Source organism: Macrobrachium nipponense, chromosome 29 (assembly GCF_015104395.2).
Source record: "Macrobrachium nipponense isolate FS-2020 chromosome 29, ASM1510439v2, whole genome shotgun sequence".
In the NCBI taxonomy this organism is placed as follows: domain Eukaryota; kingdom Metazoa; phylum Arthropoda; class Malacostraca; order Decapoda; family Palaemonidae; genus Macrobrachium; species Macrobrachium nipponense.
Genome location: NC_061092.1, coordinates 47662919 through 47689904, shown reverse-complemented (window position 1 = coordinate 47689904; position 26986 = coordinate 47662919). Strand labels below are relative to the sequence as shown.

Genomic DNA, 26986 nt, shown 5'->3' with positions numbered 1-26986 from the left:
AGATGAAGATAAAAACATGTGTTAAACTTCTTATTAACCAAAAAGATCAAGCTATGATGATCTCAATACTGACCAAAATTCTACCTTACCTGGAAAATATCTTTCAGGAATCTTGAACACATAAACAAATGCTGCAGACCCACTAATGATATACATCATCATAATGCGAGGTAGAAAAACCTGAAAGGGGGAACGCAATCTTAGAATCCTGTCATGATATACATATTAAATCAAAGTAAACATATAGTAAAGCAATACCTAAAATATGTTGTATATCACATGACCTTGTTGTCAGAAGTCTGAAAGAAGGTAATAAAGTTAGTGGTGTGAGAGTGCCATTTCAATTTCCTTGGGTTTGCACGACTCAAATAATTTTTCTTCATCAAGACAGCAGATACTGTTACACAAATTTTTGGGGATGTGGCAAGAGATAGCTAATTATTGTACACTCCTGAAATAATGAATATGTACCATACAGTTCTTTAGAGAATAAAACAGAGGACCACTGCTAAAGCATATGTCATACAAGAGATATGCCTTGCGAAACAGATGAAGTCCAGAATGCCTGAAAGGATAATATAACACACTAAAGAAAATATGTACATTAGAATCAATCACAAATGTATTTTGTCAAGAATGTTGGATCTAATTGAGTTCTTAAAAATGATATTGTTATGATACAATAAAGTTTCATACAATCAACTTACCTGTCAGATATATACTTAGCTGATTGGCACCCTTTGGTGGAGGGTAAGAGACAGCTAATTCTGGAATAGACAGGTAAACAACATATGTTGTAGGTATAAATAAAACCTTGGTTCCTACCTGATAGGTGGTAGACTTTGTGGGTGTTTGCCCAGTAGTCTGCATCACCTCAAGAAACTTTAGCGAGATATATGATCTATGGCCAAGAATTCTTGTGGGTCTGCCGATGGGGTCTTATCCGCTTACTCGGCAGAGCCTGAAAGGACTTTGTCAATGGGTGCTGATCCACTTTATATGACAATACACCTTATGAAGGAGCATACAACCAATCCCGACCACCTGATCCTAACCACATGTTAGTAATAAAGATTGTTCCGAGTTATCCCCCGAACTCTTCACAACAACCATAACTCAAAAAACACAATACGCACACATACATAAATTTCAAAAAAAAAAATTTATACTCATCTAAAAAGATATCACAAGAGTTTCTTACTGAACAACAGTGACTGGCCGCCAGTGCGACACCAAGCCCTTTTTGTTAGAAGAGACTCTAGAACATCTAAAAAGAAGGTAAGTATAAACTTAAGGATTGGTGTTGGCTCCATACCCAGGATCGTATCCGCAGACACGAAAGGGAACTAGACGAAAAACATTCTCATAGGTCACACGAACGTCTCTCAAGTAATGAGATGCAAATACTGAGTTGCATCTCCAAAATGTCGTATCCAAGATGTTTTTAAGTGACATATTCTTTTGAAACGAGAGAGACGTCGCTACTGCTCTCACTTCATGAGCTTTCACTCTCAACAGTCGAAACTCTTCGTCAGGACAGATCTTATGCGCGTCTGTAATGACGTTTCTCACAAAGAATGCAAGAGCATTCTTGGACATCAGTCTTGTGGGATCTTTTACCGCGCACCAAAGACCTTGTCTAGAGCCCCCCATCTGGTGTTTTCTCTGAAGGTAGAACTTTAGAGCTCTTACAGGACATAGAGACCTCTCTGCTTCTCTGCCTACGAGACTCAATAAGCCTTTAACCTCGAAGGACTTAGGCCAGGGATTCGTGGAATTCTCGTTTTTAGCTAAAACAAGGTTTTTAAACGAGCAAATAGCGAGTCCCCCATTGAATCCTACTCTATCCTCCAGAGCATGTAATTCACTAATTCTCTTTGCCGTAGCTAGAGATAATAGGAATAAGCATTTCCTAGTGATGTCTCGAAACGACGCCAGACGAGGAGGTTCGAACCTTTCGGATGACAGGAACTTGAGTACTACATCTAGGTTCCAGTTAGGAGGAACCGGTTCCTTAGACTTCGTAGTCTCAAAGGATCTTATGAGATCGTGGAGATCCTAGTTATCTGCCAGATCTAATCCTCTATTCCTGAAGACTGCCGAAAGCATACTTCTGTATCCCTTTATTGTGGATACAGATAGATGAGATTCTTCTCTCAGGAACAGCAGGAAATCAGCAATTTCCACTACAGAGGTAGTGGAGGAGGACAACTTCATAGATTTGCACCACCTTCTAAAAACCTCCCACTTGGACTGATATACTTGTCTAGTGGAGGCTCTGCGGCTCTCGCGATCGCGCTTGCAACTTTACGAGAAAACCCTCTCGCTCTGACGAGTCTTTCGATAGTCGAAAGGCAGTCAGAGCGAGAGCGGGGAGGTTTTGATGATACCTCTGGAAGTGTGGTTGTTTGAGAAGATCCATCCTTCTTGGGAGGGATCTGGGAAAATCTACCATCCACTCCACACCTCCGTGAACCAATCTTGTGCGGCCCAAAGGGGGTTGGGGGCTATCAATGTCATCCTCGTCCCCTTTGAAGCCACAAATTTTTTCAGAACTAGTCCCAGGATTTTGAAAGAAGGAAAAGTGTAGACGTCTACGTGAGACCAGTCTAGTAGGAAGGCGTTGACTATCAGAGCTCTGGGGTCTTCCACGACCGAGCAAAAGACTTCCAGCCTTTTGGAGAGGAACGTGGCGAAAAGATCCACATGAGGGGTCCCCCAAAGAGACCCAGAGATCTTGACACCACATCTTTGTGTAGGGCATCTGTGTGAAGGACCTGGTTCACTCCTGCTGAGTCTGACCGCCCTTAAATTCCTTTTTCCCTGAATGAACCTTGTAGCAGGGAGATGTTCCTCTGGACGTCCAAAGCAGAAGATCTCTTGCAAATTCGTAGAGGAACAGGAGTGAGTCCCTCCTTGTTTCCGAATGTAGGCAAGTGCTGTGGTGTTTGTCCCACATTTACTTGAACTACTTTGTTTGCAACAAGAGGTTCTAGACTCTTCAGAGCCAGGTGTATGGCAAGAGCTCTTTTGCAGTTTATGTGCCAAGAACACCTGCGCTGTTTCCCAGGTGCCTGACCATTCCTTCGAGCCTATGTTGCTTCCCCAACCTTCTCCTCCGACGTCGGAGTACAACACTAGGCTTGGGTTCTGGATTTTCAGGGAGATTCCCTTGTTCTCATTCAGAGGGGGCAACCACCATTCCAAGTGTCTCATCTCCACTGGAATGGAAAGGCGTCTGAAAGATGTCCGGTCTTCCAACTCCAAGACCTCTTGAGGAAGAATTGAAGTGGACGTAAATGAAGTCTTCCTAGTGGGAAAGAACTGTTGCGAGCGAGGAAAGGGTCCCTAGAAGGCTCAGCCATTATCCCTCGCCGAAGTCTGTTTCCTTCCCTAAGAAGAGAGAGACTTTCTGCAAGCCTTTTGCGATTCTCTCTTGCGAAGGAAATACTCGAAAACCCCGAGAAACCATCTGAATCCCCAGATTGACTAAATTCTGTCTGGGGGTCAGCTGTGACTTCTCGAGGTTTACGAGTACTAATCCCAACGATCTGATCAGGTTTAGTGTCAACGTAAGGTCCTCCAAACACTGTCTCTCTGATCTGGCCCTGATGAGCCAGTCGTCCAGATACAGAGAGATATTTACACTTTGAGGTGAAGAAACCTCCGCCACATTCTTCATCAGGCTTGTGAATACCTGAGGAGCTGTGGAAAGGCCGAAACACAAGGCTCTGAACTGAAAGATCCTTCCCCCCGTAATGAAACGGAGGTACTTCTTCGATGAAGGGTGGATCGGGACGTGAAAATAGGTGTCCTGGAGATCCAGACACACCATCCAATCTCCTTGGTGCATAGCCGCAAGGACTGAGGCCGAAGTCTCCATAGAGAACTTCTCCTTCTGAACAAATTTGTTCAGAGCGCTGACGTCTAGTACCGGCCTCCAGCCCCCCGAGGCCTTCGCAACCAGAAAAAGGCGATTGTAAAACCCCGGGGAGTTTTGATCCAGTACTAGTTCTATCGCTCTCTTGTCCAACATCTGATCCACCATTAGTCGAAGAGTATCCCTTAGCACAGGATCCTTGTACTTGGCTGACAGTTCCCGCGGAGTTGAAGTCAGGGGAGGACTGTCCAGGAAAGGGATAAGATATCCTTTCCTTATCACAGACATTGATGAGGCGTCTGTGTTGATACGTGCCCAGGACTCCACAAATCCCAGGAGCCTGGCACCTACTGGTGTTTGGAGGAGAGAAGCATCACTTTCCCTTCTTAAAGGGACGGAAGGCAGACCTACCTCTCTTCTCAGGAGCCTTCTTTCTTGAGAGTGCTCTGGAGGTAGGGCCACCTCGAAAGGGCTGAACCGACGTACTCGGTCCTTTCTTTTCCACCGCAGTCGCAGGTCTCTTCTTCCTTGATGACTGGGTAAGAAGGTCTTGAGTCGCCTTCTCAGTTAATGAACGAGAAATGTCTTTCACTAACTGAGAAGAAAACAAAAAGTCCGATAATGGAGAGTACAACAGTGCTGCCCTTTGAGAGTGGGAGACTGCTTTAGTCAAAAAAGCACTGAAGACTGTCCTCTTCTTAAGAAGTCCCACTCCAAATAAAGAGGAGATCTCAAACGAGCCATCCTGTACCGCCTTGTCGATACATGACAGAATACACAGGAGAACTTCTGGGTCGAGTCCTTCTGAATCATGGGCCTTCTTGGACATCACCCCAAGGGACCAATCTAAGAAGTTGAAAACTTCTAATACATGGAAGAGTCCCTTGAAATGCCCCAAGTCACACGGGCAGAGTTCAATCCTTGCCTTCACGACTGAAGTCGAAAAGTCCGCTTCCGCCGAAGACGGAAGAGAAAAGGGATTTTGACGTAGGAAAAATCTATTTCTGGGCGAGGAAGCCATGTCGCCCAGTGAAATGTGTCCTCTTTAGCACTATTTCTAGTAAAATATTGCTATGATACCAGAGAACTGCTAAATTGGACATGTCAGAAGTCTCTGACTCGCTCACCTAAATAAAAGGTGTCGGTATAGAACTGGGGCGAGTGTTAAACACTACCACAGCAACCCCTCCAATTAGCCTTTTCCTCATCAAAAGACCCTGAAAACGGGGAGCCGACCTATAGGTCACACCCAGCTACCCTGTTGAAGGGGACTGCGGCGTCATACTTATCGATAGCATAGAAGCTTGGTGCACAGCAAGGGGGGGAAAAAAAGGAAAAAAGGGGGGGATTTCACTGGGCGACACGGCTTCCTCGCCCAGAAATAGATTTTTTCCTACTCGTCAAAATCCCTTTTCTGGGCTCAGCCGTGTCGCTCCGTGAAATTGTACCAGAGAAACACCAAGCTGTACTATCCTGAAAGGAAAAATCATATTAATGAAATCAAAGGAAATAATAATAAAATAGTTTAGAATTGGAAAAAAATACAATTTATTTACAAAATATACTATATAGCCAAAACATGTGGCAACATTTGCAACAAGGCACATACATAATAACAATAATACAGATAATTTGTATGTACGTAAAACTATACACGATTATACACTTATTCTAATAGCTAAGGCATTTGCTGAGGTAGGTTAAAAATGTTAATGAGGCTGGCATAATTGAAAGATTCATATGACACAAGGACGGTACTATAATGATGTAGTATAGGAGACACTGGTCTTCCTGCAGCTATTGCATGATATTTAAGATCCTCTAAAGACTTAAGGTAGTACTTTTTGAAAACCAAGGGTGACTTCCAACCAGTATACTTCTTCAGATCATCAAAGTCCATATATTTGAAGAAGTTAACAGAAGCTGCTATTGCCCGAATGTCATGGCACCTTGGGAAATGACCCTGGGCTGGATTTCTTGATAAAATATAAAATCTGCTGCCTAATGCCTTTAGAGATAGTGTACCACCATCTTTCTAATGAAAAGGGGGCCTTCGGATAGGTAGACGGTCTAGATAAATAGTCCTTAAGAGTTTTAACAGGACATAACGATGGATCCTGCGGAAGCGGGACAACCTTCCATGGAGACCACCTCATCAAGGGTCTTCATTCTTAGCTAGAAATTTCTTTTTATTTGGCGAAAGCAACACGTCCCGAGGAAAGGAACTCAATAGCGCTCCATCTCTAGATAAAGATGACAGCTCTGATATTCTGGCACCTGAAGCTAGACTCAATAAGAACAGAGTTTTACAGCTCAAAAAATGGTTTGGTAATCACATTTGAAGTTGTCTGTTTCCGAGGCTAACCTAAGAACATCATTAAGAAACCATGACACTGACGACGGTCTTGAATGGGCCGTAGACGTGCACATGCCCTTGGGATAGAGGTGAAATAAGACTCGGTTAGATTGATACCAAACCCGAGAAGAAAAATCTTTTTCAGAGCTGACTTAGTGGTTGTTATTGTTGCAGCTGCCAAGCCTTGTTCAAACAAAGACCTGAAGAAGGTTATGGCCACGTTCAATGTCATTACTTTGATATTTGATTCTCTGAGGAACGAAGACAATTTCTTAACTGCTGAGTCATACTGGCGAAGCGTAGACTCTCTCTTGTCTGACTCCAAGAACAACATGTTCTGTGGATCAATGTCGCCTACTCTTACCCTGCAAACTTCATGAAATCCATAAAGTTAGGGTTTTGTGAAGACCTGAGGAATCGAACACAGTCCTCGTTGAACTTGTTGCGATAGTCTCAAGTCAGGAGAGGGTGAGGGCGCAGACCTAGTTCCAGGAGAAGGGGAAACCAGTTGCTCTTGGGCCAGTGAGGGGCTATGAGAGCCACCTGACCTTCGAAGGATCTCAACTTGTGCAGCACCTTCAGGAGAAGGTTCACTGGAGGGAAATAAATAGATCTTCGTCACTGGTTCCAATCTATGCTCAGGGCGTCCGTAGCGTATGCCAGAGGGTCCAGATTGGGGGCTACGTAAACAAGGCAGCTTGTGGTTTGCCTCTGTGGCAAACAGATCTACTTCCATACCTGGTACTCTTTGGTAAACCCTCCTCGAAGGATTCTTGGTCCAGTGACCATTCTGATTCCAGAGGGACCGACCGAGACAAGGGCGTCTGCCACTACATTGTGGACTCCTTGCCAGGTGAGTAGCCGAACAGATGCCAGGTGTTCTTGGTGCTAAAGAAAAAGAGTTGCTATCATCACGTGGTTCACATGACTTGACTTTGAACCACCTCTGTTTTATACAGTGTACTACTACTGCACTGTCGAGGACCAACCTGATATGAGTCTTCTTTGGAGGACGGAGCTTTTTTAAAGTCAGAAACACTGCCATAGCTTCCAGAATGTTGATGTGAAGTATGGTTTGGAAGTGAGGTGACCAAGTTCCCTGAACCTTCTCGTGCTGTGAATAACCTCCCCAACCTTCGTCAGCGATGCGTCCGTATGCACCACTAGGGACGGGGGGAGGAAACTGCAACGGTAACTCCTTGGCTAGGTTGGCGGCCTTTGTCCATGGGCGCAGGCGTTTTCTGAGAATCAGAGGTATCCGGGCGAACTTGTCCCCGACACTGGCATTTGCCTTCGAACGCCAAACTCGATTGATGTCCTTGAGTTTGGCTTTCAACAAATCGTCCGTGACTGAGGCAAAACTGGAGCGAGCCTAGGATCCTCTCCTGATTCCTTCTCGAAGTCTCTTTGCACTTTAAGAATTGTCTTGTTGGGCTTGGCAATCTCCTTTCTCTTTCCTGCTGGAATGGAAAGAGTGTGAGAATCCAAGTCCCAATGAATCCTAGCCACTGGAACTTGGACTCCGGAGTCAACCGGGGACTTGTCCGTGGCATTCCATACATTTGCCTTTGTCCATCTCCCAGATTAGCCAATCGTCTAGGTACGCCACCACCAATATACCCTGGGACCTTAGCTCCTGCACCACTGCCTCCGCCAGTTTCGTGAAAAAACCCTTGGTGCTATATTTAGCCCGAAGGGCATTACTTTGAAGGAGTAGGCTTCTTTCCCTAGTTTGAAGCCGAGGAATGGTCGGAAGTGCCGAGCTATCGGGACATGATAGTAGGCGTCTGTAAGATCTATAGAGGTGGTGACGGCCCCACGAGGAAGTAAGGTCCGCACCTGAGAGATGGTCAGCATTTTGAACTTGTCGCAACGAATGTACAAGTTTAGACGGGACAAGTCTAAGATCACCCTTCTTTTGTCGGTCCATTTCTTTGGGACGCTGAATAGACGACCCTGAAATTTCAAGTTCTTCGTCTTGGAGATTGCTCCCTTCTGGAGAAGGTCCTTGGAGTAATCCATCAATTCCTGCGTTGGTTCCTGATAGAAGGTGATGGGTGGAGGAGGACCTTTGATCCAACTCCAGCCTAGGCCTCTGGATACTATGCTTTTTGCCCAACTGCTGAACCCCAACGATGACGAAAGAGGTACAGCCTGCCTCCTACCTGAGAAACTTCATTGAGATGATGAAGGCCGGGATCCTCTTCCTGACCTTGCACCTCTAGCTATCCCTTGGGCTCTGGCTCCTCCACGCTGGCGAAAGGATCCTCTAGCCCTGCACCCCTAGCAACTCTGGTAAGGGGTGAAATGCCCGACTCTCATAGACCGGGTTAAAAGCGGGCGACACTGAATACTGTGAGGAGACCTGTTGGTTAGACGGCGGCGAAGGAATACAAATTGATGCTGTTGTTGAGGCTGAGCCTTAGAAGTCGAAGGCTGGGATACCTGTTGAATTGGAAGCAGCTTGTAGCACAGGATGCTGTTGCGGGACTTGGAAAGGTTGGAACTTCCTTTGCCTCTTCCTAGCCTAAAACTGGAGGGAAAGAACTCTTGATTTCCTTTTGAAAGGGATTCCCCAACGCAACTGATGCTTTGGTTAAGACGTGATGCCTCGCTCGAACTCGGTTACTGCTGAAGCTGGGAAGAGATCTGCACCCCAGATTGAGGAAGCCTGTTGGTTCGTGCCTGATCGTAGCCTCAGATAGAACATGCTTCCCGCAATTTCTCCTAGCAATCGCAAAAGTCGTACAAGTCACATTGCATGCTTAAAAGTAACGACTTCGCAATGACCTTAAACAGCAGTCTCCTGAGCGTACTCCCGAGCCGCCGTCTCTGTCATCACTAGGGAGTTAAGAGACCTTGCGAGACGTGTCTAGCGTCAAATTCGGCTTGGATCAATGCGTCTGACAGCCTAGGAAGGCGTTCACTAAACAAGGTGATTGCACAATCTGGCTTCAGCTTGCCTACCGAGAACGTAGCTGGCAAATCCTCCCACAAATCCTCCCTACCTGGAGTAGTAAAGATGTGGGATCTGTCTCCCTAAGCTGGGGCATGGGCTCTTCCCGAGTCACTGCCTGGTGTAAGTTCTGCTACCTTTGATGTAAAAGGTAAGGGGTTCCGACATCAGTTGTAAACATGGTGAAAGGGCTTTTAAAAGCTGTTACTCTAGTATTTGAGCAGTCCCACTCTTCTAGGCTCCGTATCCATGTTTGCTGAGCCTGATCTCTAGAAATAAGGATAACAGTCCTCCTTGGGGACCTTATCCTCTCTAACCAGAGCTGCCCCTCCGTAAGCCTAACATAGCCTATAAATGGAGGCTGTAAACCTTCGGGGAAGGGAAACTCGAAATCCTCGAGCCTACGTGTCCGCAACCTTCTATAGTCAACATCCATTGACAAACGGAGCGAAGTTAGCCACCCTCCAGGATTACCGTGGTGGAAGGAGGGAGCGTGGACCCGTCAGGCATGCTCTGAGCTTGCATCAAGCTACTAGAAGGGGCCGAACTGCCGACTCCTGTCTGAGACCTGCAATCAGGGAGTCCTGAGCACCTAACCTGCTAAACACTTCTTCAAACCTTGCTGCAACTGAGCTGGCTAAGCTACCAAGGCTACTGACCTGATTTAGAATATTTGTGTTGAACTGGTCTTGGTCAACGGAAGGAGAATTATCCTGTCCCCTCTTGCGGTACCTTATGAGTTATCCGGTCCCTAGAAGTTAATGGAATGGGACTGGTAGGGCAATAGGAAGAATTCCCTCCTTGAGACCTTGGGATTGAAGGTTTGGAAAGCGACTTTATTTTAGTTTTGATATGTGTATGAACCTCTGGTGACTGCCCAGGCCTTGGCATTGTCTCTGATCTGCCTTTAAGCAAGGTTTTACCCGCGGAGGTTTTTCTTTAGTTTAGGAATCACAGAGAAGGAGTGCAACCTGGGAGGGGGCAAACCTCCTGTGAAACCATGAAGGAATTGGAAGTAGAAGGAGAGGAAGAATCAGAGTCACTCAAGGAAAGATCCCGGTGACTAACTAAGCTAGCCTCATTAACACTGTTTACCTGTACCCGTGTCTAGTGTAACGGGCAAATCCTCAAACCACTTCAAGTGAGACTTCCTCTAGTCCAAGGTCCGGCAATTCCGCCTCTTGCTGTTCAATAACTGAGTCTTGGATTGATTTGATAATCGGTGCCGCTACTTTTGGATCGACGTATCCGGCAGATTTCCCGGCTGGGAAGAGCAAAGTCGCCATATCTCGGGACAGAATATACGGCTTAGCCTTCCCTACGTTCCGTCCAAACCCTCCAACCCAGATCTTGAGGGCGGAGAGTGCAGCATCCTTAAATAGACTTCTCAGCCTGTAATGCAAGGAATGTGTCAATACCAAGTAAATTCCTTGAACATATTCTATAATTATTGAATAATCAATGATAATTTAATTTAAAGAAATTTAATTGTTCATTAATTTATTTCATTTCATATTTTTTTTTTTTTTTTTTTTTTTTTTCAATAAACATAGAACCAGCAGGTGCGGTAACTTACCGAAGAGGTAGCCTGATGTACCAAGTCGTAGCAGGCAAAACAGTTTTCATGATGCTAGACCACGGAATCAGGAAGCAGCACTGCACAGGGGGCGTGGCCCCGACAAACTTCATGGCCGCACGGATCTTGCAGAGCAGCACTACAGCCGGCAACCAGACACTGAGAGGCCTGTAAGTGCAATGTAAAATATAATTAAGAAACAACTTGCACACACTTAATAGGATAATGGAATATATTTCTTTCTTTTTCTTTCTTTTTTTTTTTTGTGCCAGGGCATTCCGGGCTATAAAGAAAAGAAAGGGTATATATATATTCATATGTTAACGTCCCGGGGACTGTGTAAGGAAAAAAACCACCCGGAGTTGTATACCCGGAGCTGTATGACCCGGAGAGGGGGGTACACGGAGTAACCCGGGACAGGGCCACATGAACTCGCAAGTTTCCGTGGCAAAAAAGAAACTAAAAATAAAAATAAAAATAAAAATATGGTAATAAAATAAAAACTAAAATAACAAATATAATATCTCCGCCTACGGAGGAGTAACTTCCGTAAACATAACCCTCAATGACTCCGGGAGAGGCCGGAATCTAAATCCGCCTTATGCGGAGAGGGAATGTTTTTCGGCGGGTGGATGTAAGCTCCGGGAGTGAAAAGAAGCAGAGCGCAACAATCCACGGAAGCCGAGGCTGAAACGCAGTGCGACCAACAACTCCGGAGGCGGTCGGCTAAGAAGCGACACTCTCCAGCCCAAGGTCCTGGGAGACCCACTACACCTCCCCCTCCGCTGGTGGACCGGCCGTCAGCGACAAAACAACGAGAGGGGCACCCAACTACGGGGAGTCCCATGAGAGGGGGAGGGAGGGAGGGCTGAAGGGGGGACGATCACGTGACCAGCGAATCCTCGTGAATAAAGGATCACGAGGAAAACGCAGGCAAAGCCTATGAAGGCTAGCTGCCGACCGAACACCCAAATATACATAGCACAAATAAAATCATTACTTAAAGCTAAGGGAAAAAAACATGCTTTAACAGGGGTAATGAAAATAAGGGGCGAAAAAATATAAAACGCAATGGAGGCCACTCGAGAGAGTGGGCGCAACAAGGAAAAATTACTTGCTTACCGACAAAACGAAAACAAACGGTAAGCTCACGAAAAGAAAAAGGGGGAATTCTTGAATGGAAAATACCAAACTAAAATAAAAGGGGGGAAAGGGGGGGAGGGGGGAACGGTAGATAAAACATCGAAGCACGAAACCAAGAAACGTGCACGAACGCCGACCCTTGAAAAACAGGAATCATGAAAATAATAAACGTAGATCAAACAAGATCGACAAAGCAACTGCCACCCAAGACATAAATAAAATATATACTGAAAATATATACTGAAAATATTATAAGTTACGAGTATATAAATATATAGGTACTGAAAGAAGCCCACTCGAAATTGGTACAAAACAAAGGAACGACGTAATGGCGGCTCGCTACCGCTCGCTACGGGAGGAGACGCCTAACAAAAATCCTAAATAAAGGCAAAAACGAAAGGCCAAAATCACTCCCTAAATATAGAAAAAGGCGAACCAGTACTTAACTTGGGTGAAGAGGCAGATTGGCGATCCATAACGAAAAAGAATAAAGAAACAATAAAAGAACAGATAGCTATAAACAAGCGTGTAACGCTGGAGGCTATCGATAAGAATGACGCCGCAGTCCCCTTCAACAGGGTAGCTGGGGTGTGACCTATAGGTCGGCTCCCCGTTTTTTTCAGGTCTTTTGATGAGGAAAAGGCTAATTGGAGGGGTTGCTGTGGTAGTGTTTAACACTCGCCCCAGTTCTATACCGACACCTTTTATTTAGGTGAGCGAGTCAGAGACTTCTGACATGTCCAATTTAGCAGTTCTCTGGTATCATAGCAATATTTTACTAGAAATAGTGCTAAAGAGGACACATTTCACGGAGCGACACGGCTGAGCCCAGAAATACCCATATTCTCTCCCGTCTGATACCAAATGCCCCGTTTACCAGCGAGTCTCGCTGGGGGCATGCAGAAGACCGTTCTGACCAACTCCTTCTTCGAATCCATCCACGAATTCAAAGACTGAAGAGCCCTCTTCATAGAAATGGTGGGCTTCATTCTTAGAAAAGATGAGGACTTCTTCGCCTTTGCGCTCGAGAACAGAGAGCGCGGAGAAGGAGGAGCGGCAGGGGTTAAAGCGTCTCCGTATTCTTCAAGAAGCAGGGCTGTCCAGACTTTGAAGCTTGATAGTCCTTCTCTTCCACGATACTCGTCTTCCGAGTTTTCCTCCAACTCGGGGTCTAGAGGAGACTCCGTAGACAAATCAGGACGTCTTTCCTCTGGGGGAGACAAACTCCTGATAGGAGAGGGACTAAGGGAATGAAAATCCCTCCTTTTCAAAGTTTGAGCTTTGTGAGAAGCTTCCCTCTTGGGTGGCGCCAAAAGCCTAGGCTTCTCCCCATAAAAGGATGACGCCTCGCGCTTGGATGCGGCCTCTCTCCGCCGAGCGTCCTGGCTGACGCCTCGCGCTTGGCTGACTCCTGACGTCTGGATGACGCCTCGCGCCTGGAAGACGTCTGTCTCGCTCTCAACTGGCGTCCTGGCTGGCGCCAAAACCTTGGCTGACGCCTCGCGCTTATATGACGCTCTGTATGACGCCTCGCGCTTGTAAGACGCCTCATGTCTATCTGGCGTCACGTCTCTGAAATATGGCTCTCTCGATCTCGATCTAGAAAGCAAAATTTCTTCAGCATGTTTGGAAGACGAAGCTTCATGTCTGAAAGACGCCTCGCGTTTGGCAGGAGAGAGAGGACGAGACTTTTTGATCAGAAGAGAAACGTCCTTCTTACGAGGAGGATCTCTCGCCAAAACTCCCACCAATGAGGCTAGCTGTTCTTGTACAGCAAGGAGAATTTTCCTTGAAGCTTCTCCCACGTCATCTTCAATGGGGGGAGAAGTCGAAGGCAAGCGGTCCCGCTACGTCCATGTAGGGAGACGTTGTATGCAACCTCGCCTTTTGATAGAAGAGGGAGCTTCTCTGAGAAGCGCTCCGGGCTTGAATTCAAATCAGGTTCTCTCAAATGCCGTTTCAGTGGCCTAGAAAGGTCCGAATCCTTACCACCTCGTTTAGGTGAAGGAGAGGGAGAGGAAGAGAAACACTCTCGCAGGACGCTTTTTTCTATAGCGGCCCTGAGCAGCCTGAAGCGAAACAGAGCCTGCTGAAGGACGTCTGACCGTTGGGGATTCCCCACGACCTCCTTAAGGCTTTCGACATTTCCTTCTCCTCTGGCATGGGAGCTTGGAAGAGGTCTAGGCCTGGGAGCGTCGCAGGGACTATCAAACGCCCCCAATCCACAACACTAGGAGCACTCACTTCACTGAACATTTCACTTTCACTATCCTTACCTTGTAAGACCGCCATTTTGGACTTCATCTTATGGATAGTAGCCTTCAAATCGGCGATTTCAGAGGCCGATTCTGAAAGTAAAGCTTGTGAATTCGACGTAGAGGGAGAATCAAAATCATCAAGGTTAGATATAGGGTCAATAAAAGGCTCAATAGGCCTTCTACTCACACTCTTCAAACATCTAACCCTATCCCTCTCTAACTTCCTCAAATAAGAAGTTAGAGTCTTCCATTCTTCTGCATTTAACCCCTCACATTCATGACAGGTATTAGTAGAACATTCAAACCCCCTACACTTACGACATACAGTGTGAGGATCAACCGAAGCCTTCGGTATCCTCACCCTGCAGCCTACATTCACACACATTCTCACACTCACATTTGAGTCAGACATACTGAGAAAAATAAAAAAGCAAGTCCAAATTCAGTCCACAGTAGTGAATGCCAAAAACCACGATCCAGATACGTCACCAAAAAGCCAAGAAACGATGATCAAAAGGTTGAAATAAGAATCTAAGTCAGGAGGTAAAAACAACAATGTTGATACCACCGGCGACAGAGAAAATATGATAGAAAACGGGAATGGTTCCTAGTCCTGCCGCCCAGGGCAGGCCGGTAGATCACATGACCTACCTGTAGCGAGTGGCGCGAAATTTGAATTTCTGTCGGGGACGACGGAGTCTTAGCTAAGTATATATCTGACAGGTAAGTTGATTGTATGAAATCACAATTTTTGAACAATTTTTTGAAAGCAAATTGTATTTTTCCTAACTATACAAATCTGAGGTCCTTTAAAATAGGAATTACAAGCAGCGTAGCTGGGATTATGGCTGTTAAAATCTTTTACAAGGTGGTTAGACAGTAACTATCACTGGGAGACCCGCCAGACTGGACATAAACACTTCAATTTACTCTCAGTCCATGATTCAAATTGAGGGGTGGCATGAGGTGAGCAATTAGTGTAAAGGACCTCAGGTTTGTATAATTAGGAAAAATACAATTTACTTTAAAAAATTGTGATTTGTTCATACACAATATACAAACCCTCAGTCCTTTACAATAGGAAGACTCACTGGTTGGATGGAGGAATCTGAGTGAGTCTCTAGAACTGACTGGAATTCAGAACACCTGGGCAATTCCTCCTGGTCAAAAGAGTGAGGAGAAGTGCCCTGCCTCTGACACATTGATTGAGTCTAAGAACTGCAAGATCATAAGTCAGACCTCAGGGCCTTTTTTAAATGAATGCAAAATCATAACTCATACAAAAAGCAGTGAAGAATATAACTTTCGGAGGCATTAACCCTTTAACGCCGAAGGGGTATAATAGAAATCGTCTCCCGTATGCCGGCCGGGTCTGGGAGTGAGCGCCGAAGCGGAAAAAATGTTTTTTTTCAAAAAATTACAGCACGCTTAATTTTCAAGATTAAGAGTTCATTTTTTGCTCCTTTCTTTGTCATTGCGTGAAGTTTAGTATGAAACTATCAGAAATGAAAAAAATATCATTATCACATATAAATAATAGGATATATGATAGTGCAAAAACAAAATTTCATATATAATTGTATTCAAATCGCGCTGTGAGCAAAACGGTTAAAGCTAACGAGTTAATTTTTTTTTCGTTGTATTGTACACTAAATTGCGATGATCTTGGTATTTAACACATTGTAAAACGATCAAGGCAACACAGAGAAAATATTATCACAAAATGGTGCATGAATTCGTAATGTGCAGACATAAAAAAAAGCTGTTTTCAAAAATTCACCATAAATCAAAATATTGTGCTAGAGACTTTCCGTTTGTTGCAAAATGAAGGTAATTGATTGAATATTAGTAGACTGTAAGTGATGTAGCTTACAATTGCAGTTTTTTACCATTTCGGTCGAGTTAAAGTTGACCGAAGGACGAATTTTTTCTATTTATAGTTATTTATATGAAAATATTTCAAAACTGATAAAAGCTACAACCATAGGTTGTTTATTTTTGTATTTTACATGAAATTGCACACATTTTCATATATCAAACTTTATGTAATGGCTAATTTAAAATGGTGCAATCATTACGACAATCGGACGAAAAAATTTATGATTTTTTCGGAAGAGTTACCGCGCGTACATAAGGAAAAAGTTTATTTCATAAATTCACCATAAATCAAAATATTGTGTTAGAGACTTCCAATTTGTTGCAAAATAAAGGTAAATGATTGAATATTACTAGAATGTAATAGTTTTAGCTTGCAATTGCGTTTTTCGACCATTTCGGTCGAGTTAAAATTGACCGAAGGTTGAAATTTTGGCACATTGTTATATGAAAATATTTCAAAACTGATAAAAGCTACAACCATGGGTTGTTTTTGGTTGTATTCTACATGAAATTGCACACATTTTCATATATAAAACTTTATGTAACGGCTAATTTAAAATGGTGCAAACATTACAACAATCGGATGAAAAAATTTCAGATTTTTTTCGAAAGAGTTCCCACGCAGACGTAAGGAAAATGTTTTTTTGTTCATAAATTCACCATAAATCGAAATATTGTGCTAGAGACTTACAATTTCTTGCAAAATAAAGGTAAATGATTGAATATTACTAGAATATAAGAGTTTTAGCTTACAATTGCGTTTTTCTACCATTTTGGTAGAGTCAAAGTTGACCGAAGGTTGAAAGTTTGGCACTTATCTTTATTTATATGAAAATATTTCAAAACTGATAAAAGCTACAACCATGAGCTGTCTTAGTTGTATTCTACATGAAATTGCACACTTTTTCATATATAAAACTTTATGTAACAGCTAATATAAAATGGTGCAAAAATTATGTCAGTGACGAAATAATTTCTGAGATGTGTCGCTGATAATTTTTAGTGCGAGAAAAAGAAATTCGCGCTTGCGCACCTGCGTAACGATTGTAAACAAAACAACACCTTGATCCATGAGCCCCCAGCATCCCCCAAGGCGCGTGATTCAAAAGTTTTTGCCTAGTAGGCCTATAACTATTTTTCCGCGAATTAAAAAAAAATGTTTTCGTTGACGTACCATACGCCCAATCAGCACCCGACAGACAATTTTCGTTGACGTTTAATACGTCCAATCGGCATTAAAGGGTTAATACCAATTAATTATTAATATCAAACAGTATATTAAAAATATTTCAGAAACAATAAAAGAAAGATCCCACAGGGAAATCGTGATTAACGAACAGTCGGCAAGAGCTCACAACCATAAGTCTTCTCTTGAAGATGGCCGCATGTAAATTGGAGCGTTTACATCTGGGCAGGCAGGTCTCCCCGCCTATTGGGTGGTAGTTGATCCTAACCACCTTGTTAAAGGTTTTAATAAGCGTAATCCAAGCTACGTCGCTTGTAATTCCTATTGTAAAGGACCAAGGGTTTGTATATCGTGTGGGAACAAACTTAATTGCATAATACCTTAAAAACCAATTCATAAAAAAATTTCCACTCGATCTAATGCATGATTAAGACTTGCTAGTCAGAGATGTCTACTACTGTACAGCTCAAGTATGTATAAAAGAATGCAGAGTAAATCAGAAATTAATATATTATATGAAAACTCATGGCATTCTCATAAAAGCAAGGAATGGAATGGAATATGGAATAGTTTTTAGGCCAAAGTCCAAGCACTGGGATCTATGAAGTCATTCAGCACTGGAAAGGAAACTGAGAGTAGGTAGGTTTGAAAGGTGCAACAGGAGGAAAACCTTGCAGTTGCACTATGAAATAATTGTTAGGAGAGGGTGGATAACAAGATGGAAGAAAATACTATGAATGTAGTTAGTGTAAAAAGAATGAAAAGGGTTACTAGGTGTTGAAGGGATGCTGCAAAGAACCTTTAGTAATGCCTACAGTGCACCCCGTGAGGTGCATGACAACACTAACTCCTTATGGGACACAAAAGCAAGGTTAACTGGAGACTCACCAAGAAGGAACCTATTTAATAGAAATTTACAATTTCAGACTTTTCACTACCAACCTAAGAACAAAATGAAACTGTACTAACCGAAACTATGTTGCTATCAGCCCCATAGTAAAGATAGAGCCAGTGCAAAGTAGGTAATACGCCAGAAGCAGCCCAACCAGTAAAGAGTGCAACTCGAGCCCATTCCCATTCTGCTCCCATGAACCTGAAATATTTTACTAGTTCCAGATTCACAAAGATACATGTTGTGGAAATGATATAACAGAAGAACTTACGCACATAAGAAAAATTCACAGCAACTCCTCTTTTTCATAGGATTGGCCATATTTTATTCACAATAAGAAAAAAAGTCATTGTCTTTAAAGGGCAACTGGCAATGAAATTGCATTTCCAAATCAGATGAGAAAAAGTCTGATATTACCACAAAATATAAAATTTGCTCTAAAATGCATTTGTTTTATTTAAAGAAAAAACTTTACTTCACTAAAAATTAATATGTATCTATAAATGCTGATCTCAATTTTTACAGGAACACCTTCATTCTTCCAATGTTCTAAAAGGTTTCTGAGAATTTAAAGGCCAAGTGCTGGATCTATCAGGTCACTCGGCCCTGAAATGGAATTTGACTGTGAAAAGGTTTGAAAAGTGTAACAGGAGGAAAACCTCATAGTTGAGCTTTGAAACAACTGTTAGGAGTGGATGGAAAGTAAGATTGAAGAATGAAAATATGAACAGAAGTAGAGTAAAAGGAATTAAAGGGTTTGCAGCTAGGGGCTAAAGGGACCTGCAAGTATCTTAAGTAATGCTGACAGTGCACTGCATGAAGAACACTGAAAACACTAACCCCCTATGGGGTAAAATGATAGTTTTATGATAAAAGGAAATTTTATATATAGTACTTACCAAGTGATTACAGGCAGTCCCCTGGTTATCGGCAGACTCGGTTAATGGCAATCCAGTTTTATGGCTCTTGTCTAGTGCCATAAAATCGGTTATTTATGGCAACATAACGAGCCAAGTTTCAGTTATAGGTGCCATAAGGTGCTGATAATAGAGGTATGATGCCATAATGGGCAAAGTTTCAATTATTGGTGCCATGAGGTGCTGACAATAGAGTTATGGCACCATAAATACCTAACAGAGGCACCATTAACCAAATCTTAGCGCCATAAATCAAGCCATAAATCACAGTTTTGGTTAATGGCGGTTTTCGCTTATCAGTACCCCACTGAGAACAGAACCCCAGTCGATAACCAGGGACTGCCTGTACTTAGCTATAGCTCACTACGCTGTGGCAGCTAGAATTTGAAATTCACGGTAGCGCTCTAATGTTTTTGGTCAAGCGACTACCCCGCCACCACCAAGGAAGCATGGAACCGACTCAATAAACAAACAGTTGTTTTATGCCCTTCTTCCATGTGAGGGGAGGAGGGAGGGCTCTGATTATGTAATCATTTGGTCAGTGTACATAGAATTTCATTATTGCTAGAATTTGGTTAAAATGCTTGTTGGGTCCTTATCTGTTAAGAGAGCTGCCCAGATAATTACTGCTTCTGGATGGCACTCATCTTAACTTGTAGAGACATGGCAGTATAGCCAGGGGTCATCCTCTACTACAGTGAGATAAGTTGCAGCTAAGGAAAGTCCGTGGCAGGCAAGGATACACAATACAATCCCCCTGCCCAGGGCTAATTACCAAAATATATAAAAAACACCAGAGTAATTACAACTGCTAACACCAAAAATTAAATACCAACACTACAACCATTAAATAGGACTGTGGGTACTCCAAGTAACTAGTACCACCAGGTACTAGTGACTCGACAACGTTTATCAAGGAGAAGAGAGCAAAGGGTAGGAAAAAAAAAACTTCCTATACACCCTCACCTAACACCGCACCAGCCATTAAAAACAGACCTAAGGTACTGCAATTTTTGTATCGCGTAAGTAATGGGACGCAAACAGTGACTTGCATTTCCAATATGTTGCTTGAACTATCGACGCCAGAGAGCGATTATGTTTAAAAGAGATACTAGCAGCGACAGCTCTCACTTCATGAGGTTTCACTTTCACAGTATTAAGGTCGGAATCATTAATCTGTGAGTAAGCTTCCACTATGAGGTCCCTCAGAAAAAATGACAATGCGTTTTTGAAAAGGGGTCGTGAAGGGTTTTTAACTGAACACCACAAGTGATCAGAATTGCCACGAATGTCCTTCGTATAACAAAGATAATACTTTAAGGCTCTGACTGGACATAAGGTCCTTTCTTCTTCTCCTGGGCCTATTAAATCTGAAAGATTTTTAATTATGAAGGAAAAAGCTAGGAAACCTGTAGTGAATGAACATACAGTATTACCTTGAGAAATGCTGACCTTATCCATTGCGTGCAATTCACTAACTCTCTTTTGGCAGTGGATAAGGCAATTAGAAATAGGGTTTTCCTTGTGAGGTCTCTGAAAGATGCAAAATGAAGAGGCTCAAAATGTGACTCTGAGAGCCATTGAAGTACCACATCCAGGTTCCAAGATAAAACTTTACTCTCTTTCTGCTTGGTCGTGTCCAAAGATTTCATCAGATCTGAGAGGTCTTTGTTGGCAGAGAGGTCCATAGCCCTATGCTTAAATACAGAGTTTAGCATAGCTTTGCATTCTTTAATAGTGAATGTAGACAAGCCCCTTGAGGATCTCAAATATAGATATACAGTGGACCCCCCGTATTCACGTTCTCCGGGTTTGCACTCATGCATTCACGGATTTCTCACGCGGAAAATTTGCCTATTCGCAATTTTTTCTATGAGAAATATCCACAAATAATTTCCTTATAAAATGCACTTTTTGTGATAAAACTATTAACCCTTAAACACTGAGCCTTTATATTTACAAAAGTGTCTGCCGTATGCCAGCGGCGTTCGGGAGTTATTGCCGAAGCGGAAAAAGTGTTTTCAAAAATTCACAGCACGCTTAGTTTTTAAGATTAAGAGTTCATTTTTGGCTCCTGTTTTGCTATTGCCTGAAATTTAGTATGCAACCATCAGAAATGAAAAAAATATTATCATATATAAATATTGGAATATATGACAGAACGAAATTTTGTTATATATAATTGTATACAAATTGCGTTGTGAGCAAAACGGTTAAAGCTAATGAGTCATTTTCTTTTTTGTTGTATTGTACAGTAAATTATGATGATTTTGGTATATAACAAATTGTAAAATGATCAAAGCAACACAGAGAAAATATTAACACAAAATGATACGTGAATTCATAATGCGCGGACATTAAAAAGTTTTTTTCAAAAATTCACCATAAATCGAAATATTGTGCTAGAGACTTTCTGTTTGTTGCAAAATGAAGGTAATTGATTGAATATTACTAGACTGTAAGTTTTTTAGCTTACAATTGCAGTTTTCAACCATTTCGGTTGAGTTAAAGTTGACCAAAGGTCGAATTTTTCTATTTATCGTGATTTATATGAAAATACATATTTCAAAAATGATAAAAGCCACAACCATGAGTTATTTTTTGTTGTATCCTACATGATATTGCACACATTTTCATGTATAACACTTTATGTAAGGCTTAATATAAAATGTTGCAAAAATTACGACAAGGTGACAAGAAATTCTGAGATTTTCAGCAGAGTTACCGCGCATGGAGGAAAGGAAAAAGTTTTTTTCAAAAATTCGCCATAAATCGAAATATTGTGCTAGAGATGTCCCGCTTGTTGCAAAATGAAGGTAAATGATTGAATGTTACTAGAATGTTAGAGTTTTAGCTTACAATTGCATTTTTCTACCATTTTGGTTGAGTCAAAAGTTGACCACAGGTTTAAATTTTGGCACTTATCGTGATTTATATGAAAATATATTTCAAAACTGATAAAAGCTACAACCATGAGTTATTTTTTTTGTATTCTACATGAAATTGTGCACATTTTCATGTATAACACTTTATGTAAGGCCTAATAGGAAACGGTGCAAAAATTACAAGGTGACTAAAGAAATTCTGATATTTTCAACAGTTACCGCGCAAGGAGGGAAGGAAAAAGTTTTTATCAAAAATTCACCATAAATCGAAATATGGTGCTAGAGACTTTCCGTTTGTTGCAAAATGAAGGTGAATGATTGAATGTTACTAGAATGTAAGGGTTTTAGCTTAAAATTGCATTTTTCAACCATTTCGGTCAAGTCAAAGTTGACCGTAGGTTTAAATTTTGGCACTCATCGTGATTTACATGAAAATATTTCAAAACTGATAAAAGCTACAACCATGAGTTATTTTTTGTTGTATTCTACATGAAATTGTGCACATTTTCATGCATACCACTTTATGTAAGGCCTAATAGAAAATGGTGCAAAAATTATGACAACGTGACTAGAGAAATTCTGAGATTTTCAGCAGAGTTACCGTGCGCAGAGGGAAGGAAAAAGTTTTGTTCAAAAATTCACCATAAATCAAAATACTGTGCTAGAGACTTCCCGTTTGTTGTAAAATGAAGGTAAATGATTGAATATCATACATTAATACTAACAAATATGCTAACACTTGCAAAAGTTCTGCAAAACACGAATACGTCAAGAAATCGCTCTCCGACAATGCGCCGCTGATGCTTTGTAGTGCGAGAAGAAAGAAATTCATACATGCGCGGCTGGGTAACGCTTGTAAACAAAACAACAGTGTGATCCAAGAACTCCCAGCATCCCTCAAGGGGCGTGATTTAAAATCTTTCGCAAACTAGGCCTATAACTATTTTTCCGTGAATATTTAAAAAAACTTTTTGTAGTAGACATATTGTACGTCCACTTGGCACCCGACAGACAATTTTAGTCGACGTACAATACGTCCAGTCGGCGTTTAAAAGTTTAAAAAAAAAAACCAGTGTAAAAATTTTGTGTGGGTTTTTCTTGAGTTTTAACAAACAAAATAGAAGGCTTTAAGCATTTTTACAGGGGTTCCAACTATTTGTGGGGGGGGTGTGAAATGCATCCCCCACAAATACGGGGGGACCACTGCACATTACTGGAAGACAGTCTTCTGCAATGTGCAATGGTTTTTGCAGCTGGTCTTGAAAACCCTTTCGCTCACAGGAGTCTCACGACAGTCTGAATGTCGTCAGAGCGAGAGTGAAACTGTCTGAAATGGGGTTGTCGCAGCAGACTGGTCTTTTGTGGTAACAGTCTTGGAAAGTCTCTGAGTAATTCTAAAAGATCCGTATACCACTCCTGAGCCAGCTAGTAAGGCACAATTAGTGTCGGCGTGAGGTTTTGATGAGACTGGAACTTGTTGATGACCTCTCTCAGCATCCTGAATGGAGAAAAGGTGTATAGGTCCTCGTCTGACCAGTTTATCAGCATTACATCTGTTGCCCATGCGAGAGGATTCGGGGATGGTGAGCAGTAAAGGGGAGGTGATGATTCTTGGCTATGGCAAAAAGGTCCAGTATCGGTTTGCCCCACAACTTCCAAAGGTTGAGACACACTAGAGGATCTAGCATCCTCTCTGTGGAGAGAATTTCCTTCCGGTGGCTCAGTTCATCAGCTAACACATTGAATTTTCCTTGAATAAACCTCATTAAAATTGACGTACAATTCTGACGTGATGTCTAGCACAGAGTGAACGAGTGCATACCCTCCTGTTTTCTTATACATGCGGACCCCGGGTTACAACGGGCTCGGCTTACGACGTTCCGAGGTTAAGGCGCTTTTCAATTATAGTCATCAGAAATTATTTCCAGGGTTACGATGCCTTCAACGCCGATCTGACAGAAGAAATATGACACCAAGAATGCAAAATAATCAATATTTGAAGGATTTTTTTATGAAAAACGCAATAAGAATGCAGATTATATAGTTTTTAATGCACCCAAAGCATTAAAAGTAAGGTTTTCTTATGATTTTTGACAATGTTCCGGCTTACGACTATTTTTGGCTTACGACACGTCTCAAGAATGGAACCCCCGTCGTAACCTGGGGACAGCGTGTATAGGACAGAGCTGTTGTGTTCTACGAGTGGACTGTTATTACTTTGTTGCTAATTTCTGTAGAAAAGGATTTCAATCCCCAGTGGATAGTTACTAATTCCTTTACATTTATGTGCTAGCGCTTTTGTTCCACAGTCCAAACTCCTGAGACTTCCTTGTATCCCAGGAGAGCTCCCCAAGCTAGGCCTGAGGCGTCAGCATAAAACACTAGGTCAGGGCCCAGAGGAAAGAGATTTCCCTTCTGAAAGTCTTGCTCTTGAATTCCATCAAACCAGGTACTCCTTTATCCCTGCTGTTGCTGGGAACACAAAGGAATCTTGGTGCTTCTTCCAATTCCAGTTGATTCACAGGAAAAATTGCAGGTTTCTCATATGCAACCGCCACAGAATTACGAATTATTCAGTGGATGGGAGAGTCCCCAAAGGGGCTCATCCAATCCTTCGCCGGGCAAGACTAAAGGAAATTAAGAGAAATTTCTTTATTTTCTAAGGGAAGGTGTTGATCGTTGTGGGGGTGGGAAAAGCCTAAAAAGCTAGAATTGATCCTCATCCCCAAATGTAGACAGTCCCCGGGTTACGACGGTCTCGGCTTACGACATTCCGAGGTTACAACGCTTTTCAATTATATTCGTCAGACATTATTTCCAGGGTTACGACGCATGTTCCAGGGTTACGACGCCTACAACGCTCATCTGGCAGATGAAATATGACACCAAAAATGCAAAATAATCAATATTTGAAGGGTTTTTTTATGAAAAATGCCATAAGAATGCAGTTTACATAGTTTTCAATGCACCCAAAGCATTAAAAGTAAAGTTTTCTTAGGATTTTTGATGATGTTCTGGCTTACAACGATTTTCGGCTTACGACGCGTCTCAAGAATGGAACCCCCGTCGTAACCCGGGGACTGCCTGTATACTATCTCTTGAGAAGGGAGTATTTGAGACTTCTCTAAATTTATTAGAAGACCCAGTTCTCCGGCTAATGTCAGGGTTTTCTGCAAGTCATCTGTACATTTAAACTTTGTCTGAGAGCAAACAAGCCAGTCATCGAGATAGAGAGATCTTCACCCCTATTAGGTGTAGCCACTTTGCCACAGGGGCTAGGACACGGGTAAACACCTGGGGAGCTGTGGAAAGGCCAAAGCACAGAGCCCTGAACTGGTAAATTCTGTTCTGGAAAATGAATCTCAGGAACTTGCTCAATTCTGGGTGAATAGGTATATGGAAGTATGCATCCTCCATATCAGTCAAGATCATCCAGTCTCCTTGACGAATTGACGACAATACTGTCTGATTTGTTTCCATTTACAACTTAGTCTTTGATATGAACAAGTTCAAGGAGCTCACGTCCAAGACCTTGGGGACCACAAAAAGACAGTTGTAAAAACCTTTTGAGTGGGGATCCTCTACTACTTCTATCGCCCTCTTTTCTAACAGGGATGTCACTTCTTGGGTGAGAGCCAAGAATCTGTCAGGGGGTACGCATTCCCCTTGGGTCTTGAATGAATATGTATATGCCAACCTTTGATGTGCTTTAGCAAAAACTGCTCCTCGGCTAACTAGGATAGTTAACGAAAATCAGTTTCAGCCATTTCATTAACTTCCTTGGCAGCTGATGTAATAATGTATTTTATTTTGCAGCTCAGTACCATAACCTAGAAAATTTACTGCATAGCCAGAGGTAAATAATTATAAAAAATTGTCTTAATTTTTTTATGGAATTCATTACGTTTACAATATTATTGGTTATGTCTGGAAAGTTATATACTTACTTTCCCTCTGTACAGTGCTTACAAATATATACACAAAGGAAAGTTTTTCTGAGACGGTTTTGTTTTCCACATTATACATACTGAAGGGGGTACATTACTGACATTACAAATGCCTGAAAGGGTACAGGGGGAGAAAATGGTTGAAAACCCCTGCTAAATGTTAAATGCCCCCTAGGGCATTTAACAGACTGCGCCAAAAGATCTTGAGTGGATATCTTCTGAAGATCAAAAGAAATCTGCAATCAAGCAGCGAGAACAGAAGAGCAGATCTCTGGGAGGGGGTCACTCCTTCAGTATTAAAGGAGCACCAAAACTTCCTCTTCTTGAGGATGCCTAAGGTGAATAGCAATCCTAATTCAAGACACCCATCCATAATGCCATTATCAGGGCAAGAAAAACTCCAAGCTTCAAGCAAAGATACTGAGTCCTCCAAGATGGCAGCACACTCCTTAATCTAGTAGCTAAAGCTCCTACACACCAGTCTAAAAAAACTCATAACCTCCAAAACACGGAAATTGTTTTTCAGAAGGTAAGCCAGTTCTGAAGACGAAAAAATCATTTTGGCTGAGTTGGAGGTTGACCTGGAGGAATCAATAAGACTGGAGAAGTTGCCCTGGGAGGAGGCAGATACTCCCAGGGCCAGAGCTTCCCTTGTCTCATATGAATGATGCCTCATAGTAGACAGCTTAGAAGGAGGGAAACGTAAGTTGACTTTCCCTTGCTCTCTCTTTTCTGAGAGCCACAACTTCATTTCTTTCAAAGCCTTCTTTGCTGATACAGAAAAGACTAACTTTGCAAGCTTGGAGGTACCTTCTACCTAGTTATCCATCTTGTAAATATAAGTCAGGGAGGCTGGCACTGATGGTAAAAAGAAACCAGGAAAATTTGCTGGCAGATATTGAAACAAAGACAAATATGCTGTCAGGGTTTCCTTATTTACTTCTTCCTCTACTTCTTCTTCTGAAGAGATAGGCAGGTGCTAGAGGTTTCTGAAAAAGACTCTAAATCCTATCAAGTTTCTATTGAATATCCACCATAGAAGGATCAACAGAAGTTTGAATTGCTGAAGGAAATGGAGTTACTGCAGGAGCTGCAAGTCCCGGCAGCTGAGG

General features: G+C 42.4%; 1 protein-coding gene across 8 annotated transcripts in view; it reads right to left on the bottom strand.

Moving 5' to 3' along the window:
- The window catches only part of LOC135206265 (progestin and adipoQ receptor family member 3-like), a 169239-nt gene that overhangs the window by 78575 nt on the left and 63678 nt on the right, over window positions 1-26986 (bottom strand). For all 8 annotated transcript variants that reach the window (XR_010312715.1, XR_010312714.1, XR_010312716.1 and 5 more), the window contains exons 6-7: window positions 18203-18326; window positions 90-180 (exon numbers count right to left, since the gene is read on the bottom strand). Coding sequence is in view for 5 of the 8 variants with exons in the window: in XM_064237681.1 (XP_064093751.1) it covers window positions 90-180; window positions 18203-18326 (215 nt within the window). In the remaining 3 variants the exon portion in view is untranslated. The remainder of the gene's footprint in view (window positions 1-89; window positions 181-18202; window positions 18327-26986) is intronic.